We start from the raw sequence: 20,061 nt of genomic DNA on the forward strand, positions 1-20,061 counted from the left end.
CAATATTAAAAGTGCTTGGAAAAACATAATTCCCAGTTTTATTCTCAATTTTATTATCGTGAGGGGAAAAAATATATATGACAATTTACTCAGTGACTATTTTAAGCTTGTATATGTCACTTTATCTTAATAAACTATTAAATTTTATATTAAATAATTTAAATAATGCAAACATTTAGATAAAAAAAATAAAAAAACTCAAATAAATATAACTATTTTGCTTCTAAATAAAATCGAACACATTCATCGTAAAAAAAACTTTCAACTTTATGTTTTGTTATATCTAAATTTAATTTAATTTTTTTATTTTAAACTTTATTTTAATAAGCATAAAAAATAATACATTTTAAAAAATTACAGGCTATCAATAAAAAATACTATCCCGTTGCATGGGTCAACAATGATGAAAACCACAAATAAATTAATAATTTTGCTCTTACAAGACAAAAACAAACACGTTCATCATAAAAAAAAACTTATATGACGATTTACTCAGTGACTATTTTAAGCTTATATATGTCACTTTATCTTAATAAACTATTAAATTTTTATATTAAATAATTTAAATAATGCAAACATTTAGACAAACAAATAAAAAAACTCAAATAAATATAACTATTGTGCTTCTAAATAAAAATCAAACACATTCATCGTAAAAAAAACTTTCAAGTTTATGTTTTGTTATATCTAAAATTAATTTTTTTTATTTTAAACTTTCTTTTAATAAGCATAAAAAATAACACATTTTAAAAAATTACAGGCTATCAATAAAAAATAATATCCCGTTGCATGGGTCAACAATGAGGAAAACCACAAATAAATTAATAATTTTGCTCTTACAAGACAAAAACAAACACGTTCATCATAAAAAAAAAAACTTTAAAACAATGTACCATTTATAAAAGCAAACACATTTATCACAAAACAAAACTTATAAATTTCTTGATATAATAAACATTTATTATTTTAATACCAAAAATATCTTTTAAAAAATAACACACAAATAATAAAAATAGACAAAATAAATAAAAATGAATATCCCCCGTGCATCGCACGGGTCAAAAATACTAGTGATTAATAACTAATAAGATTTATAACTATTATTAACAATAATGTAAAGAATATAAACAAATTATTATTAACAATCTATTATTGTCATTAATGTAAGGTAGTCAATTTCAATTATTATTATTTTTTAAAAATTCACCTCAAGTTGTAATGAATAATTAAAATTTAAATATTTCATTTTAAATAAGAGAAATTGAAAAGGTTTAAATTTTAATAATTACTTTTAAATACGAGAAATTGAAAAGTTTAACAATTAATAATTAATATAATGAATAGTAAAGTTGATGTAGTTTTTATTTTAGTTTTCAATTTTTTAATTTAATTTTTTTAATTCAAAATAAATTTACTATTTTTTATGTGTTTAATGTTATTTTTTCAAGTCTATTTTACATATGTATATAGATATATACATATATAGAATTTTTTTATTTTTAAAGTATTTTATCTAAATTAATTATTAATAAATATTATTTTGTTTTTAATTTTGATTTTTTAAATTTGTTGAATGCAAAGCTCAAGTCAATATTAAGTCTATGAATGTTGTTATTTAATATAAGTAGTTGAATAGTTTTTTATAATACAAATTTTTTCAGTTTTTAATTTATTAAATTATTTATTTTTTAATGTATTTAATATAAAAGTATGTGAGCTTTTATGATTTAATGCATTTATTGCATGCAAAAAAACACAAGTGTGTCCACTCAGAAGCTCCTGATGTTTGTTTTATTTCAGAGACTCGTTTGTTTACAGCAGAGATGTTACGGCAGAGGGGGGCGGGAGGCCTCTTTAATATATTTCCAGTTCAGTGTGCTGGTGCCAGACATTCTAGAGCTGGCGGGTTGTGTTTGTTTTGGCGTGATGGTATTGATGTGGGGATCATTAGCTCCTCTTTGAATCACATTCGTTTTTCCGTGACTGATGCGGACTCACATGCCTATATGGAATGTGTGGCGGTGTATGGTTTTCCAGACGAGCGCAATAAACGGAGGACATGGGAAATGATTCAGAGACTAAAACCGGCGGACTCTATTCCTTGGTGCTGCTTTGGTGACTTTAATGATATCTTATCCCCTGATGATAAACTTGGAGGGGATCCGCCGGATGTGGGGAGACTTCAAGAACACGCTTTGCTTCGTAGGGAGTGTGGATTACATGAGGTGAATTACTCAGGGAACCGTTTTACATGGTCTAATAACAGGCATCCGGGTAACATAGAGGAGCGTCTTGATTATGCCATAGTCAACAAGGCGTGGGAAGAATTGTGGCCAGTGACTTCAGTTTATAATAGAACGAGGTACAAATCTGACCATAGCCCGATTTTGGTGTATTGTGGGAATCGTAAGAAGAGGGTTGAGAAGAAGAGGGAGAGGAGATTCAGATTTGAGGAGTTGTGGTTACAACAGGGGGAGGCGTGTAGGGAGGTTGTGGATGGGGTGTGGGGGAGGCCATCATTGGGGATCACCCAGAAAATTACTGCGGTGGGTGAGGCTTTGGACAGTTGGGGGAGAGACATTTTTGGGGATATTCCAAAGAAGATTTCGGAGGCGAGAGTTCTTCTCCAACGTCTCCAAAGACGGGTTCCGACTCAAGAGGTTCTCGACGAGATCAGGGCGACGGAGCGAGAGCTTGATGTGCTTTTGGAGCATGAGGAGATTATGTGGAGTCAGAGATCGAGAGCGACGTGGCTTCGCCATGGGGACCGTAATTCTCGTTTTTTTCCATCAGAAAGCTTCCCAAAGGAGACGACGTAATATGATTGAATGCATTCAGGATGCAAATGGGAGGGAAGTGGAGACGGATGAGGAGATTGCTCATGTGCTTATTTCTTATTTTCAGGATCTTTTCACTTGCTCAAACCCGTCCGGGATTGAGGAGGCTGTGGCCTTAGTCGCTAATAGAGTCTCCCCGGCTCATCGGGAGACGCTTCTGGCAGCTTTCTCCCGTGAGGATATAGAGGAGGCTCTTTTTCAGATGCACCCAACCAAGGCACCAGGGGTGGATGGATTACCAGCTTTATTCTATCAAAAATTTTGGGCTATAATTGGAGATGATGTCTCCCACTTTTGCTTGCAGGTGCTTCAGGGTAACATTGATCCAGGTATTGTGAATCAAACCTTGCTTGTTTTAATTCCTAAAATTAAAATACCTGAGCATGCTAGCCAATTCAGGCCCATTAGCCTTTGTAATGTTATCTTTAAGATTATCACAAAGTGCATTGCAAATAGGTTGAAGATTATTTTGCCTGATTTAATTTGTGAGTCGCAAAGTGTTTTTGTCCCTGGTAGGCTTATAACGGATAATGCGTTAATTGCCTTTGAATGCTTTCACTTTATGAAAAAGAGAATTCAGAGCCGGAATGGCATTATGGCACTCAAACTGGATATGTCTAAAGCATACGACCGGGTTGAGTGGCCTTTTCTTCAGTCTGTTATGACTTCTATGGGCTTCCCACTTTGTTGGGTGAACCTAATTATGCGATGTGTATCCTCTGTGAGTTTCTCTATTTTGCTTAACGGGAATAGACAGGCACCTTTTGCTCCTCATCGAGGGTTGCGACAAGGTGACCCTCTATCGCCCTACCTTTTTATTTTGTGTGGGGAAGTATTTTCTGCTATGATTAATAAAGCTGTTTTAAATTCCTCTTTGCATGGGGTTAAAATTTCTAGATCAGCTCCTGTGATCTCACATTTATTATTTGCAGACGACAGTGTTATTTTTGCTAGAGCAGATGTGCAAGAGGCGGAGTGTATTCGTAATATTCTCTCTTCCTATGAGAGGGCTTCAGGCCAAGCTATTAATCTTGATAAATCAATGCTTTCAGTTAGCCGCAACGTGCCACAAAATTTTTTCCATGAGCTAAGACAGTTGTTAGGAGTAAAGGCAGTGGAAAGCTTTGATAAGTATTTGGGGTTACCGACTATCATTGGAAAGTCGAAGTCTCAGATATTTCATTTTGTTAAGGAAAGAGTTTGGAAGAAGCTCAAAGGGTGGAAAGAGAGGTCTTTGTCGAGAGCGGGTCGTGAGGTACTTGTGAAAGCGGTGGTTCAAGCTATTCCGGCGTATGTGATGTCCTGCTTTGTTCTGCCGGATGGGCTTTGTGATCAGATTGAGGGAATGATTAGTAAATTCTATTGGGGGGGAGATGTTTCTAAAAGGAGTCTCCATTGGGTTTCATGGGACAAATTATGTCGCGCAAAAGATGAGGGTGGACTTGGTTTTCGGGATTTTAAATCTTTTAACTTGGCTCTTGTAGCAAAGAACTGGTGGAGGATTTATCATTTTCCAAATTCCTTGTTTAGCCGTGTTTTCAAGGCAGTATATTTTCCTAGTGGAGAGCTGAGAGGGGCTAAGAGAGGATATCGGCCCAGCTATGCTTGGTCTAGTATCTTGAAATCAAGTAGGATCTTTGAGAGGGGTGGAAGATGGAGACTTGGGAATGGACAGTCGGTGAATATTTTGCATGATGCATGGCTCCCAAACGGTGCACCTTTGGTTTATCGTCAGGATCTTTTTGAGGAATTACACTTAAAAATGGTGTCAGATTTGTTAGTGAATGGTCGATGGAATGTGAGGTTGGTAGAGATGGTTTTTAACCCAGCCTCTACAGCGGTTATTCTAGCGGTCCCTTTGCCTATTCAGAGCTGTGTTGATCGTCTTTTCTGGCCAGGTTCTCCTGATGGGTGGTATACCTCTAAAAGTGGCTATGAGTTTCTCAGGTTGGAGAATAGATCTTTGTTGGCATCGTCGTCTACAGCTGCTGTGGTGCCAGGTCCGTTTTGGACGCAGGTTTGGAAGGCTCACTCACTACCTCGTTGCAAAGAGGTGATGTGGAGAGCTTGTGCGGGTTATCTTCCTGTGAGGACAGCACTTCGTCGTCGGGGTCTGGACGTGGATCCGTCGTGTCCATGGTGTGGATTAGAGGAAGAAACTGAGGTACATGTTCTTCTCTCTTGTCCTGTGATTCAGCGTATCTGGTTTGCTATCATGGGGCTTGGGGTCACGGAGGATGCTCCACTCCATGTGGTGGTGGCCCGAATGTGGGATGGGGTGTGTGAGACGGTGGTGGACAAATTCATTACGGTGGTGTACGTGATTTGGGAGGCTCGGAATGCGTTGTTGTTTCAGAACCGTGAGTTATCCCTTGACCATGTCCTTGCTCGGGTCGCGTCTCTTGAGGCTTTGCCTCGGCCAGGAGCTTTGCAGCGCTCCCCTAGGGCGGAAGCGGCGGCATGGTCGCGCCCAGCGGTGGGGTGGATTAAGGTAAATGTTGATGCTTCCGTGCGGCGTGCTATGGCGGGATTTGGGATGGTGGCGAGGGATGAGGAAGGTGCTCTCCTGGCAGCTGCAACTTTAGCTCCGGTGATGATGCAATCAGCGGGACTAGCAGAGGCACTTTGCTTGCGGTGGGCGATGAGGCTTGCTATTGATCTTGGCTTCTTCTCAGTTTGCTTCGAGACGGATTCCTTTCAGCTTTATCAGTGGTGGCGTCGTCGAACTAGAGGCTCTTCTTACCTTGATTTGATTATTTCTGATTGTCGTACTTTAGCTTTATCTTTTGCAAACATTGATGTTTTGTTTGTTCGTCGTTCCGGCAACCGAGCCGCTGACTTTTTAGCCCGGGGGGCATCCTCTTTTTTGGTTTGGATAGAGGAGGGACCTCCTGGCCTTGATGCTTTTGTAACCTCTGATGCTATGGCTTCCATGCCTGTCTGATTTATGAGATCTATGTTTCTTTCAAAAAAAAAAAAATATATATATATAGATAGTGAGTACTGAATAGAATTAGAAGATGTGTTTGATAGCACAAGAGTGATCAAAATCTAAACAATCCAATAGTAATACTTATACCATATAGGGATGGCAATGGGTCGGGTAGGGTGCGGGTTTTGCCAAACCCAAACCCAAACCCGAAATCAAAAACCCACACCCGCACCCGAACCCGAAATGGGTGGTGAACTTAAACCCACACCCGAACCCATTGGGTTTCGGGTTCACCCGACCCGTACCCACACCCGCACACAACCTCAAACAAACAGCTGAACCCGGAAACCCGACCCAATCCAATGGTGCTCTCAGTTCTCCAAAACAGCATTAGCTTCATCCCTAAATATTTTGCAAAGAACTTCATAACTCTTGTCCATCTGCATTTGAGAATCCATAAAAAATGAAGAATGAATAGCAGTTTCTTTTACCATTTATAACAGCAACGTTTACACCTTTTAGGTGTGCAATATTAAGTCAACCAATGCAAAATCAGATGCTGCATCAATATTAGCCCAGGTTGAAGGTTAAAGTGTCATACTGGATTTGCTACATTAAGTAATATGTCATTCTTTTTATCCTAGGATTTGCAAAGAGAATACTCATTAATGGTTAAACATGGATTTTCAAATTTGTAATTAATCTTCTTGAATCCTAATTTCATGCTAGTATCTTGCTGACATGCTCCTTCAAAGTTCAAACAGAATAAGCTATTTATTAATGGCTTACTTACAAGAGAGCAGAATGAAGACCATGTGTGAATGCACACCACAGACAACTGAATATATATATGTTAATCTAATCATGAATGAACAGATTTTAATTTCACTATTTGATGTATATACAATGAATCGGAGGCCTAAACTACATACTCCAAAAGTGTGAATTGATAAATTGATCAAAGTTGTTCCGAACATCCAAATCAGTGTTGACCCAAAGTGGGTCCTTTCCATCCAATTTCCAAGTACAATTGTTCCTAAACTGGAGCCTAATGGAGGGTTCCTACAGCTGGAAAATGGAAATCTAATCTCCAATTCTCAAGAAAACATATGACTTTGAATAAAACTAGACTATGATATATGCATGTAAGATTATTATAGTAGCTCTAGTTGGGAAGAGGGGAAATTAAAGAATAGAGAAGAGGAGATAGAAGACATACTTTTGTCATGAGAATCAGTATTGAGAATGGGAATAGAGCAGAGATAGGCAGCATTAGTTCTACTTGAGCACTAATAGCATGAAGAAGCCACCTTTTTTATCAAAATCATCACTTCCAAACATACTAGTATTAGTTATGTCCTTTTATCTGGAGCCGTAATGGTAAGATGGCTTAGAAAAGATAAGCACTAGTATTTGTTTGTTTGTTTTGCAAGAATTTTGGAGTGAAGGAGAATGGGACATAGATTTGAAGTACAAAAGGTATAACTGTGTAAGTATCCTTGCTTAGAAGGGATTCGAAATAAGAGAGGGAAAAATATATTTTTATCATAAGTATATCTTGAGAAAAAAATCTAAATTTCTAATTACCGAGACAAAAATATATCTTTATTGTAAAATACCATTTTCTTTCTTCTAACTTTTTCAGCTAATCAAACAAATTTCGACAATTTTTTTTCTGTTTTCTCTTCATCCAAACAATAACATAATTCACTCATTTTCTCTCAATTTTTCTCTCATCGAGACATATATAGCCTACAATAATTGGACTGTTATGTATCTCTTTCATTCTATTTAACTAGTTCTTTAACAAAGTACCAATGTCCTATCAGTATCATGGATATGTTGATAAGGATTGTTGATGGTTTGAATGTCCAAATCTCTGGTTCCAAGATAAGAATGGGGAAAATAATTTTTCTTTACAAATAAAATTAATCACAAGAATGAATAAATTTTGTTATGGAAGTGAGTCTTCACTCAGAATTCTCTTTATCAAAATTTGACATAACTGTATTTATAGAACTCAAATTCAAAACATTTACTTAAGTCAGAACAATCTAACCAATAAACCTACACTTTTGATGATGGCAGACACCAAATGTACGGATTAGAATGATACCGACATTGTATCTTTACACCATCCCAAAGGAGTGAAATGAGATATGGTGATTACATGTCATTTTAACCTTTTTGAATTTATTATAAATCTTAGAGTTGGGGAATGAATCTGACACCACTTTTATAGTCTCCTGCTAATTCCTCCGATACCATTTTTATTCCTTAATCATTTTAAAAGTGAAATTAGCTCTTCAAAGTTCAAACCAACAAACAGCAAGCATTTTAAATGTCAGATCACTTAGATGGGACAAAAATTGTCCAAACTAAGGTTTTTTTTTAAGAACTAAGAGGTTGTAATTAGTTGAGGTGTTTGTTGAGAGAAATGGAAATGCAATCAAAACAATCGAAAACCTTCAATGCATTTCTCAGGAACAAAAATAAGTGATGATTTTATTTTGGATACGTACAAACTTTAATCCAAACCTCATCTCCAATCGTTTAGAGGCTGAGTTAAGCTCAAATGAATGCTTAGATAGAGCATCAAATTAAATCAGTTAATTAAACAATGTAGCACCCGACATGCACTTTATTTTGATTTCTATCTCTCACATCTTATCACACACATATAAAACTCAGATGAATGTAGGTTGCAATTTTGTGTTGTCTCGAATGACATAATGAATTAAAAGATGTTAGTTATTTTCACCAATGTGACATTTTCATCCACAGAATTGTTCTGGTCCATACCAAAAGCATAGACTGTGGGTAACTTATTGATGGACTATTCCGTCGATAAGTTTCTACTTTCTAATGACCTTTGACTGTTACCGAGATTTATTGTGGTGATAACGAACACACAAAAGCAAATAGATATACTTAGGTTTTAGCAAAGATTCTAACTGCTATTTTAATTCGTCTTTAGGGAAGCAAGGTACGTTAGGAATTCTAACTTTTACTTTTCTTTCAATTTAAAACTTAGGATCCTGTTATCATAGAAAATATAAGAGAGAAAGTAAGAATCATGGACGTTTTGGCTAATAATAGGATACCACTCATGATTCCTTAACCAAGAAATATTAAGATTAAATAAATTAAACTCAAAGTGATGCGAAATCTAAGTTTCATGAAGGGATCAATGTGGTGATAATGATGATGACATCAAAGTGTTGGTGCATGTGGGACAAGGTTTTCTCTATTCACCATGCTTTTTCCCCTCATTCATCATTCCCTTAATTAGCTACCCTCTCTTTATCTTTTAAAACCTATCTCTTTCTCTCTTCCCACTTGATGTCTTAATTTTTTTTTGTTACAAGAGGAAAGGTACTTGATGTCTTAATTACCACCAAATATACACATGCACGAATAAAAGTAATACATGCATATGCACCTTATGGTAGATATTGAAAACTATTAAGTTCATGCATGTGCTCTAAGTACTAGTTAGGCACTAGTCAGCAAGAAGGACTGTTCATGGTTCTTTGAGAACCGAAGCTAACCAAGAACCGAACCGAAAATCGAACCGTTCAAGAACCGAACCGAACTCGAACCTAAATTGAAAAACCGGTTCGGTAACCGAACCAAAATATCAACTACCAATTCAGGTTCGGTTCGGTTCGAACCATAGTATATCGGTTCGGTTCGGTTCAAACCATCTATAAATATGCATATTTTACCGAACTGGTTAACCAAAATTTGAAACCGGTTCGGTTCGGTTCGAACCATACTATATCGGTTCGGTTCTATCGAACCAAAATTTTGGTTCAGGTTCGGTTCAGTTCGGTTCAAGCAAAGAACCGAATCATGAACAGTCCTACCAGCAAGCATGCTCTTACTGGTTGATCATTGAACTTGTGACAATACAGCTTTTCTTTCCCTTTCTTATACCACCAGGGCTGTAGCTGTACCTACCAACACCGGATTTTTTTAATGATATACCCACAGGTAATTGATAAAGATTAGCTCTCAATACTTGCTGAATAGTATAACTATCTTATAAGTTAAATTCTTTAATATTGTAGTAACACATAACACATAAGTCGCTGGTAAAATAAATTTAGGGAAAGTTCATTTTAACTATTCATTCAGTGACAATTTCTAGAAAATAAACAGTTTTGGATTGAAAAAACAAACGAAGGTGTTAAACACTACCAACTACCAGAGAGGAAAACAGAGAATAAATTTTCTACCATTGACATGCTAAGATATGACCAAACAATAACATCAACATTCATTTTATTTTATTTTATATTCACAACTAGAAACCTACAATGCAGCAATAACAGGTTGAGACATTATCTATTATAAAAATCATACAATAGAGAGTATATGAATATGTATAGAAGTGTTCGTGTATTAGTAAAATGTTCAAAGAAAGCCATCCCACCATTGTGCATATCATAAAATGATCAAGTGCATAGTGTTATATAGAATTTACAAGGCAACCCTTTCATTCCAGAAGACATCTATCTAACAACAAATTAGTAGCTCATGTAACTATTTACTCACTTCTGAAATGCACAAAACCAAATTGATTGATTAAATACATCACACGTTTCCAAAAAGGGCATTCTCACAACAAGCCTGTGCTTCCAAATGGATTGTTGTTGTTGTTCTGTGGGTGAGAAATGGAATTGGCAGGAAATGCCCCGAATCCTCCGTCGGCAAAGGGATTTGCCGGGTTCATCAACATATGCTGCTGTTGCTGCTGCGGGTGAAACGGTTGGTGGTAAGGACCAAATGGATTTGCTTCTTGTTGTTGCATTGCGGCCATTTGGACGGCGGCTGGTGGAGCGATGCTGCTGGATACAGCAAATGGATCTTGCACTTCAAATGGATTTGGGGCTGATGGTACTCCATAAACCGGTTGTCGTGCAGCTCTGTATGCACCCTCGTCGTATAAGCTGTTAAGAGTGAGCGAGTCTAATCCACCAGCCTGAAATTCATTGACAAGGAAAAAAATATATCAATAAAGCTCAAGCTAGGGAGAATTATGTTGTATTGTACTTAACTTCTCAAGACCAACTACACTTAATTTCATCAATCACTGTGATATTGAACACTAAAATATCAGCCCTAGCAGTTATTAGAAGAATTTGTTCATAAGATCAAATGACTAATGATGAAAGATTGAGAGCGGTCAGCTACTCAGCAGACCTAAATAATAATTGGAAATCTGGTAAATAGCTTATACATTCTTTTTATTCATACAAGTCATTCTTATTTATGTCTGCCAGAATAGAACACTAACAGTGTAACCCCGAAGTTTATGCAGTGTGATAATGCCATCTATCAATTTCTAGAAGGATGTGGTCATCCTTGGTTCAGCATTTATCATGTATGCCATAATAAATTCAATATTTACCAGTATAAAACTAACTAGTAAAATATTATACTTCAAAAATCATATGGCACATTAATCTTAGGAGCAAATACTGGAATAGTGGAATACAATCTTACTTTTTATTAAGGCCTTTTATTAATATAAAAGTTCCTGTGTGTTATACACAGTAATGTGATTTTTTAATCCTACAGTGAATTCCGTGCATTGTTTTAATCTGAATAACTTTACTTTGTTCTACACTGATATCAATTTATATTGATACAGGTAATATAGAAAGGCCAAATGAAGGTCATACCAATTGTCTCTCATTGACTGAAGAAATATCAGTACTTGGAGTGCTGACCAGGGCAAGCTCCCATCCAGTTGGATCAAAATCTTTTGTTTGAGCAGCACCTGAGTTAAAAGTTGATGCAGTGCCTATATGCACAAAGGAATACATTTATAAATAAGAAGAAAAAAACCGCTAAACCTTGCAAAGGGGCGGAGTTTGAGAAGAAACCCAAAAAAAACTCACCATTTTCAGTGGGAACGATGGCAAGGGCAAGAGCATTACTTTCCTCTATAGCTGATGCATTAGGTGCTATGTCATTCAATCCCTGTACCAAAGACACGAATAAGGTAAGTTTTAAAGCAACATTAACTGAGATATCTTTGAATCCAATAACTTACCAGTAGATCTCCCGTGTCAAAATTGTTTTGAGGTAGTGTTGGTGGAGGAGGAGGTGCAGGCTCAGAATTGGGGACCACAACATTATTATCAATAGGAACTGATGTCTCCTCTTCTTCAGGTGATTTGGTGTCTTCAATTGCAAGAACCTCATCGGGTCTGTAAGTCAACTGAAGCTGTTGATACAAGACAAGAAATTAACGATCTAGAACTTAAAATGTAAAATAAGTATTTCAAGGGAAAGTAATCAAAAAGCATACACTGGTTTGCAAGCGCCAAAGTTTAACAAAACTCTAGGAAACCCAAATTACAAGGTAACTGTGAAAATATGCTATACATAAAAACAGTAAATGATTCACTAACCATTGGCTCACTTGGAACTGTAACCACTCGTGGAGCCTCCTTGATGTACTCTTCCATGGTTGTAAGAAAAGATTGTGGAGGCTAAAAAGATAAGAATAAAACAAGGGGAACACCATATTAAAAAAATAACAGGAAAAACTCATTAAATCAAAGCACGATATTGCCACAATCACAAAGACGTACCTCTCTTAAGACAGGAAACTGAAAATTCCGAGCAAGTTCCAATCCTTTGCAAACTTCATAGAAATCAGAGAGGTTTAATGCCTACAACAATTTAGGTTTTTTAGTACAAGCAACATGGAATTTAAATGCAAAAGCCTAGTGGTTAACTAAAAGAAATCCAAGAAGAAAAGTATCACCTGCTGACCCGCACGTTTATAGGCTTCAAGGGCTTTAATAGCTTCATGTCTGGGCATCTCAAAAAACTACAAGGAAATTATCACTTTCACATAAAACACATTTTATTTGAAAACATGATCTTCATCAGATAGATACTGAAAAGCCAATTTACCTTATCAACAAGATTGATAATGCCATCATTGATAGCACAATAAATCTTGAAGCTCTCTTTCAGTACCTGGAATGAGCAAAATAGTCAGATCAATAACAAAAATAAATGCATGTAATATTATAACTAATGTAAAAACTATACACCTCAAATACTAATTACAAGTATAAGAAATAGATATGAAGTTTCACTAACCAAGTAGGTGATCATTTAACCGTGAAAACAAATTGTAACCATAACAGCTGTCCCTCCCTTCCCTCAACAGAGTATTAGAAGGAGACAATTTGAAATCAATTTCAACATTAACAACGACCTAATATGTAGGTTATATCCTAAATGGAAGAAGTATAAATAAGTAAATGGTATGGGCCCGCAGATCTATGAAAGTTTCTCCATTCAAAGCTTTATTTCTAAACCCAATAATTGACATTTTTGTTGGTGTAAGTCACATAAATAGAAATGAAAGAGAAAATGATCCATAACATAGAAAATAAATCAGTATAGTTTCAGTCAACCACAGAATCCCCTGTCACAGGTTTCCTGACCGTATGCTATATTTGAAGTCTTGGTCAGAATATCTAATAAATCTATACGTAAATTCAGAGTGTCTAGCTAAATAGTTAATACAGGACATACCAGAGCTAGTGCGTATTGTATCACATAATTGCTAACAGCAGCTCCTTCTGGCTGTGAATTTCAAATTCAGCACACAATCAGTTTGAATTATCTGAGAAAATACTAAAGGAAATGCAGTAGTAAAATAGAAACACTTGAATCAAATTGAAGTGTCCACAGCAAACAGATCACATTACGAAAACCGAAGAAAAAGATAATGAATATCCAGTTATCCACAAGTTTTAAAATATTACCCGGCAACCAACAAGTCGATATAGCAACTGCTGCAAAGCAGGCAACTGTTCCAATAGCTCCTCACTGTCCAAATCCCTGGTCCGGCTGTAACCCTGCTTGAAAATAAATAAACATGAAGAGTTTCTGAAAATAAACAGAATATGCATATACAAGACAACATACTAAGCTTTTAACTAATAACTGGATGAATCAAGCCACAGAAGGGGAAAGTGTTACATGAAATAGTAGTCAGCTTATAGCTGGCTATTCATTTTCTTACAATCACTCTTCAAGCCACTTAAGAAAATACCAGATGCTACGTACATGAAACTTGACCTGATATCACATAAAGATTATCATAACAGGTTATAGAAATTACCTTCTCCTGCCCTGGGGCAGGCTTGGGTAGACGCTCAGCTTCAATATCATACTTCAGAATCCGAAAACATTCAAGCCTTTCTTCCAAAAATAATGCATACGTACGTACCCAGGCAGAACAATCCCAAGCTGCAAGCAAATGCGATCATACAGGCAAACAAATTATACAAGCTAATTTAAAGGTTGATGCAAAATTATTATACACTTTCAGAGAGAAACTGTTGAAAACGTCTAGCATGAGCTCAAATGACAGTTAAACGGCAATATAAAAAGAACACAAGGTCAAAAAATTTACCAATTGGACTAGAATCATCCTTAAAATTTGAAATTTGGAGAATCCGTCCTCTCTGTGAGAAATTCAGAAGTTCTTCTCGAAAAGTTGGATCACCCTCCCTCAATAACCTATGGATGACTATCAGTGTTTTTAACGCTACCTGTAAACAATAATTAAGCAATGAATAGTATCTTGTTTAGTACTTGGCGTGCAGAACTTCCATTTCACGTTCATTCCATAAATAATAAATTACCATGTTTTTAACCAAAAATCAAATAATTAAAGTAAAAAAGGGATGTTTTCCTATACCCTCCAGAGTCCAGACGGGTGGATCTAGGAATCAACAACTGAGAGGGAAAAATTATATAATATATTAAAATAAATAAATTTTAAGCACAATGATCACTCATATTATAAATTTCATATATGATTAAATATACACAATTTTTTTAATAAATATTTTCAAACATGAATGTTAAGTCAGGTCAGTCACTTGTCTTGGATTGTTTAATCTATTTTTTTTGGTTATTGGATTGTTTAATCTATTAAACATCCATCACATGAGAATTTGCGTCCATGCTACACTATGTAGGATATACATGAGAATCTGAGATAAATTAAACTTTCTGAATTTATTTTTAGATCAACTTTGATTCCTTCGCATACTTATTCCATCATTTCCATGTGTCAAACTCATTCCAAGTCCATTGCAACAACCAAACTATGAACTGGTAATGACAATTTCATTCCATTCTCATTCTGAAGAATCATTCTATGCACCAAACATGCTGTAAGAATAATCCAATAATCTGCATATGACCCAAACTTCAACTAACTTTAAGTCATACAATACAACTATATCAGTAGGGAAAGCTGGTCATTAAAACTGGAATAAAGGGAAAAACTGTTAGAGATCCAGGTGGTCAAGAGGAAGAACCAGGCCATTCAATGGACTATACCCTTGATCAGTTGAGTCATGGGCCATTTAATTTATTCAAGGAAGAGATGGGACACCTGTTGAGGAGGTATAAGGGCTGGTAGCTATGCATGTGGTGGGGAGGAGAGATCTTTGGCAAGATGGTGATAGGAGGGGGAATGTGGGAAGGGGAAGTTAGGATGTTAGTTGGAAGGAGTGTTCAGCCTTTGGCTTTGATCTTAAGTTCGCCGAGCTATAGGATATTTTCTTTCAGTTTCATCTTTATCTTGATGTTCAGTGATAATTTGGAGCCATTGTTTGTGATACTCTGTTAGGTATAGTTAGTCAATAGAACTAGTTAATAGAATAATAGTTAGTTAGTTGGATTACTGAATAAGGTATATTGACTATAAATGGGAAGAGGGGGTGAGGTGGATAGTCATTTGGTTGTAACTAGGATCATTGAGAGGAAGAGCTGGCTAGTCATTTAAGATGGATGTTTAGGGGGGGAGTATGTTTCGTATATTTAGTTAATAGAATAATAGTTAGTTAGTTAGTTAGTCAGTTGTAGGATTAATAAATAAGGCATGTTGCCTATAAATAGGAAGTGGCTGTAATGAGGACCATTCAGAGAAGAGATCATTTAGAGGAGAGTGCTGATCTATTAATATTTAATACTAGAGAGGTTGTGAGGTTTTTTTAGTGTTCATCTTGTTCCTAATCCACACCAACCCGGTTCAACAGTAGGATAGTTATCTCTAGTAAAGATTAACTTCTTTCTGCCTACCAAGATCCAGTTTCTGTCATAGTCAGTAAAAGTTACAGCCATTAGTAGTGGGCTTTTTCCTTTTCTCCAAGTCTCCTCGGAAACTTTCAAAAGTAACAAATTATTCATACTTGGTGGTGATAAGGGATCAGCCTCTGAGAGATGTAATCAAATTATCAGACCAATAATCAGTCCTCTAATAATTCATGAAAAAAAAATGATGAAAGCCTAGTAACATGTATAAAACTAGTCATCTTTCGAACTAGTCAACTACAATTTCTTTTGACATACAATAATCTTTTAAGAGATGTCTATCAAAACCAGCGCATAACTTTAAAAGGAAAGTGTTGCTACTTCAATAGTAGCAAGAACAAGAATTATCAAATAATTGGGACAGCTATGACATACTTCATCAAAACATATTTGAATCCTTCACTGAAATTTCCCTTTGTCATCTGGTGTCATCTAGGCTACATGCCAGAAATCATTACTAAATAATTAGGGACTGTTTAATATGTGCCATTGTTTTTTTTTCAACTTTTCATTTCCTGTTTTTGCTTCTAATTATAAAAATGATACCATGTTTTTATTTTGTTGTATGTTTCCAAGGATATGTATAGGGTACAGTGCAAACAATAATAAGTTGTTTACAATGTTTTGTGTAAAAATCTTTGAAATGTATAAAAAAAAGGTTGTATTTTTGTAATTAAAAGTTGGGCGTTGCTCCGGTACCCATGAAAAATAAGAGGGTACAATACCCTTTAGTTCATCTTTTACCATACAAAGGACGCATTTGTAAATTTTAAAAAGTTTACCATGGAGAAAACATGACTAAAAGGTATGGAACCCTCCACTTTTGAAAGGGTACCAAAGAAATTGCCTTAAAAGTTAAAACAGAAAACCAAGACCAAAAAAATTCTCAAGCCAAAGAGTTCCTGAGCTTTTGTCACACTAAAACTATATATTACAAAAGTTTAAGCTACCATGGACAATATTTTCCAAATAACCTTCAAGAAAAGCTACTTCAAAGTGAATAGCAATTTACTAGTTGAGTCAAAAAGTATTAGATCTACATTCATGATTCATCTAATAATATGGCATGTAAAACTCAGAAATGCCATAAACCGAACACCAATCCGTCATTAAAACGTCAACTCACATTCATTTAACAATATGATGACCATACAGGAAATGCTGTCAAATTTGATAGTGAGGATCTACTACCATATTATGAAATCTAGGCACAGAAAATTCAGAAGCGCCATCAAGTAAAAAGTAAGAATCCATGTCCAAGAAAATACATACACATAACACAAATTATTGCATACTAAACAAAATCAAATTGTATGTTGCAGTTATATCAAATTATCAATCAACAGATCAGACAAATTGAAGCCAAAAACAGAATTGAGTACCGTCCAATTCCGCGTCTTGGCCAACCGCCGAGAAAGAGCGTGAATGCAGTAAGCAACATCAGCCCTAGGCCTAATAGCAGAAGTGGCAAACAGAATCTCTACAACAAAACCAAAAAAGATTCAAAATTAATCACCCTTAAATCACAAAAACAAGAACCCAGAAATGAAATTCGGATCTGAATCAAAAAATTGACTCACTTCTTAGATGTCTCTCTTTGGGAGGACACTCAACGTGGTTGGTGGCTTTGACTATGGCAACATCCAAATCCTAACAATAGAAAAAACCCCAAATCGCGAAAATGGGATCAAAATCGAAGGAAAAGGAAAACCCTATGTTTAGAAAACGAAAAGAAAGGGGAAAAGGGATTTTACGGCGTAATCGCTGTTGACATGGGCAAGACCCACTTTGGTGGTGTCTTTGATGGCACCGTAAGCTCTTCTCCAAGACTGAAGGGTACCCATTTTTGCGGTGAATCGCTGATCTCTCTCTCTCTCTCTCTCTTCTCTGCGAAATTGGGGCGATGAAGAGAGAGAAAAGCGAGCGAAGAAGAAGAAGAAACGAATCGAATCGAAGAATGAAACTCCGACAACGTTGGCTTTTCAGCCTCAATTTTCTTTTTTATTTTACTTTATTGTTTTTTAATATAATAATTAGTTATTATCACCTAGTATTAGTAGTCATTATACATTTTTGCAATCATAAGCATTGATTTACAGTTAGGCTGAATATTCAATCACAAGTGGATTGCTGACCTGTTTTCCCTCATCATTATTTTATGGTCAAGGGGTATATAAAATTTGGTGTTGTATTTTAATTTGGATTAAATATCCAAGTACATATAAAAAATAAAATAAAAACTCTTTGGTTAAAGAAAATGTTAGTTAGAATCTATTTGTCTGCAGTTTTAAAAACTATTATTTTTCAATAACAGAATTTTCAGTTTTCAAATTATAGTTTTTTTTTCTTCTTACAATACAATACAAGTATCCTCCGTCAGAAGCAATCATGTTCGAGTAAGAAACATTCACATTGCGGTGAAGGTGTGGGGCTAACTCTCCCAAGGTTTTTTTCATTTCCTATACAAAAGATATTTATTATCAAATTTTAATTTAAATATATTAAAATCAATCTGATTTATTTTGTACATTTCACTCAATGAGAAAATGAGTCAGATTTATACATGATCTATTACAAATACTGCTGATAAAATTTCTAAGAGCAGAAAATTCCAAGTTTTGATTTTCATCCCACTAAAGTTTTACTGGATCCAAATCTTAACAAGATCCATACATTCATGTTGACTACAGACTTTTACAAAGTTTAGGCAATTTGTGTTACATAAGAGCAGTGGTGGTGGATGAGTCTCATATCCACATGTCATCATCATCAACATTTAATTTTGTCATCTTTTTCCACAGAAGGCCATTCACCCTTTGCCATGGAACTGAATTGATGAAAAGGATAAGGAACCAAAATGAGCTTCTCATTCAGCCTCCATGTTCCCAAAGCTCTGCCTCCTATTCCCACTTCACCATGGGGGACTGCTTCTCTCTTCACTGCTTCCAAACAGAAATCATCCCTCAACAACACTAGTCATTCCCAATCACTACATGTATTTTGCTTTACCTCAAATTTTCCATTAGTTTTAGTTAGCTCTTTTCATTGAAAAGCTTGTCTAACCTGATCCCATTAATCCAATTGCAGATAGTTGCATGCTGCAGCCAGAAGACAAATGATTATCTCAGCATAAAGAAACCAAGTTTGGCATTGCACATAGGAGCACTCTTGGCCTTGGTGAGATTCTTGTAGATACAAATTCTATTCTTTCTTCCACTCATTTTGAAAACATAGACAAGAGGTGATTGTGGCTATTTTTACAGGCTGAGCACCCAGCATTAGCAGTCACTGGTGAAAACCACCCACAAGAACTCTTCGGGGTTTTGATACAATTGGGGATTGTTCTCTTTTTCTACTTCATTGCAACTCCTGTAAGTCCTTGTTTCTCAAAACTTCCTGAAGTTCTGTCCTTGTATATTTGCAACCTGAGTATATCTGAAACTGAGTCCTGATATCTGAGTGAGCATAACTTGGTGAATTGCAGCCAATAATCATCAACTGGATCTGGAGAAGATGGTACAGAAGAAATCTTGTGGAGATGTATTTCCAATTCATGTTTGTCTTCATTTTCTTCCCAGGGTGAGTGGCTCTATCAACATTTGATATGATGATAAGAATTTAAAGGTTTAAAGTTTTTATACAAAATGAAAAACATTTATTATAAGGGAAATATAAATGTGCAATTAATATTTCATTTTTCAACAATTTTTCACTTTGTGAAAGCTTTGATTTATGTGAAGTTATTTCCTTAATTTTTCCAACACTTTTTCGGGCAGGGTCCTTCTTTGGGCACCATTTCTAAACTTCAGGAAGTTCCCACGGGATCCATCCATGAAGTACCCGTGGTCTATACCTGAAGATCCTTCAAGAATAAAAAACGCATACTACAAGTATCCATATGCAGAACCTGAAGATTATGATCCATGAAGTTACCATCAAAACACCAACGATTTCGATGTTCGATTGTATTTCTCAAGTACAGTTTTCTCCAACCACATTGTGTTTCAATGTAGGATTATACCTTATTCTGGCTTTGAATATTAAGAGGGGTTCAGTTGAATTTATCCATATGACGCAGACCACTCAAAGCAATTATCCAACCCTTCTTTTCACTAACAGCAATCATCTATTCCTTCTTTGTAT

The 20,061-nt window shown here is 35.7% G+C and overlaps 2 protein-coding genes across 2 annotated transcripts; one reads left to right on the top strand and one right to left on the bottom strand.

Annotated features, from left to right (window-relative positions):
• Positions 1 to 10,156: 10,156 nt before the first annotated feature.
• On the bottom strand, positions 10,157 to 17,900 carry LOC130710861 (putative clathrin assembly protein At2g01600). Its single transcript, XM_057560243.1, has 15 exons — positions 17,673 to 17,900; positions 17,499 to 17,568; positions 17,301 to 17,398; positions 14,225 to 14,363; positions 13,931 to 14,058; positions 13,572 to 13,664; positions 13,339 to 13,389; positions 12,706 to 12,771; positions 12,554 to 12,619; positions 12,378 to 12,458; positions 12,195 to 12,275; positions 11,834 to 12,007; positions 11,679 to 11,760; positions 11,460 to 11,581; positions 10,157 to 10,756 (listed from the first exon to the last, which is right to left on the bottom strand). Exons 1-15 carry the CDS (start codon positions 17,760 to 17,762, stop codon positions 10,394 to 10,396), a joined length of 1,704 nt encoding a protein of 567 aa, XP_057416226.1. The 5' UTR covers positions 17,763 to 17,900; the 3' UTR covers positions 10,157 to 10,393.
• A 542-nt stretch (positions 17,901 to 18,442) lies between these two features.
• LOC130710768 (NAD(P)H-quinone oxidoreductase subunit L, chloroplastic) lies at positions 18,443 to 20,018 on the top strand. The gene is made up of 5 exons (XM_057560122.1): positions 18,443 to 18,913; positions 19,006 to 19,095; positions 19,182 to 19,289; positions 19,403 to 19,497; positions 19,695 to 20,018. The coding sequence occupies exons 1-5, from the start codon at positions 18,776 to 18,778 to the stop codon at positions 19,843 to 19,845; spliced, it is 582 nt and encodes a 193-aa protein (XP_057416105.1). The 5' UTR covers positions 18,443 to 18,775; the 3' UTR covers positions 19,846 to 20,018.
• The last annotated feature ends 43 nt before the right edge of the window (positions 20,019 to 20,061 follow it).

Source organism: Lotus japonicus, chromosome 4 (assembly GCF_012489685.1).
Source record: "Lotus japonicus ecotype B-129 chromosome 4, LjGifu_v1.2".
In the NCBI taxonomy this organism is placed as follows: domain Eukaryota; kingdom Viridiplantae; phylum Streptophyta; class Magnoliopsida; order Fabales; family Fabaceae; genus Lotus; species Lotus japonicus.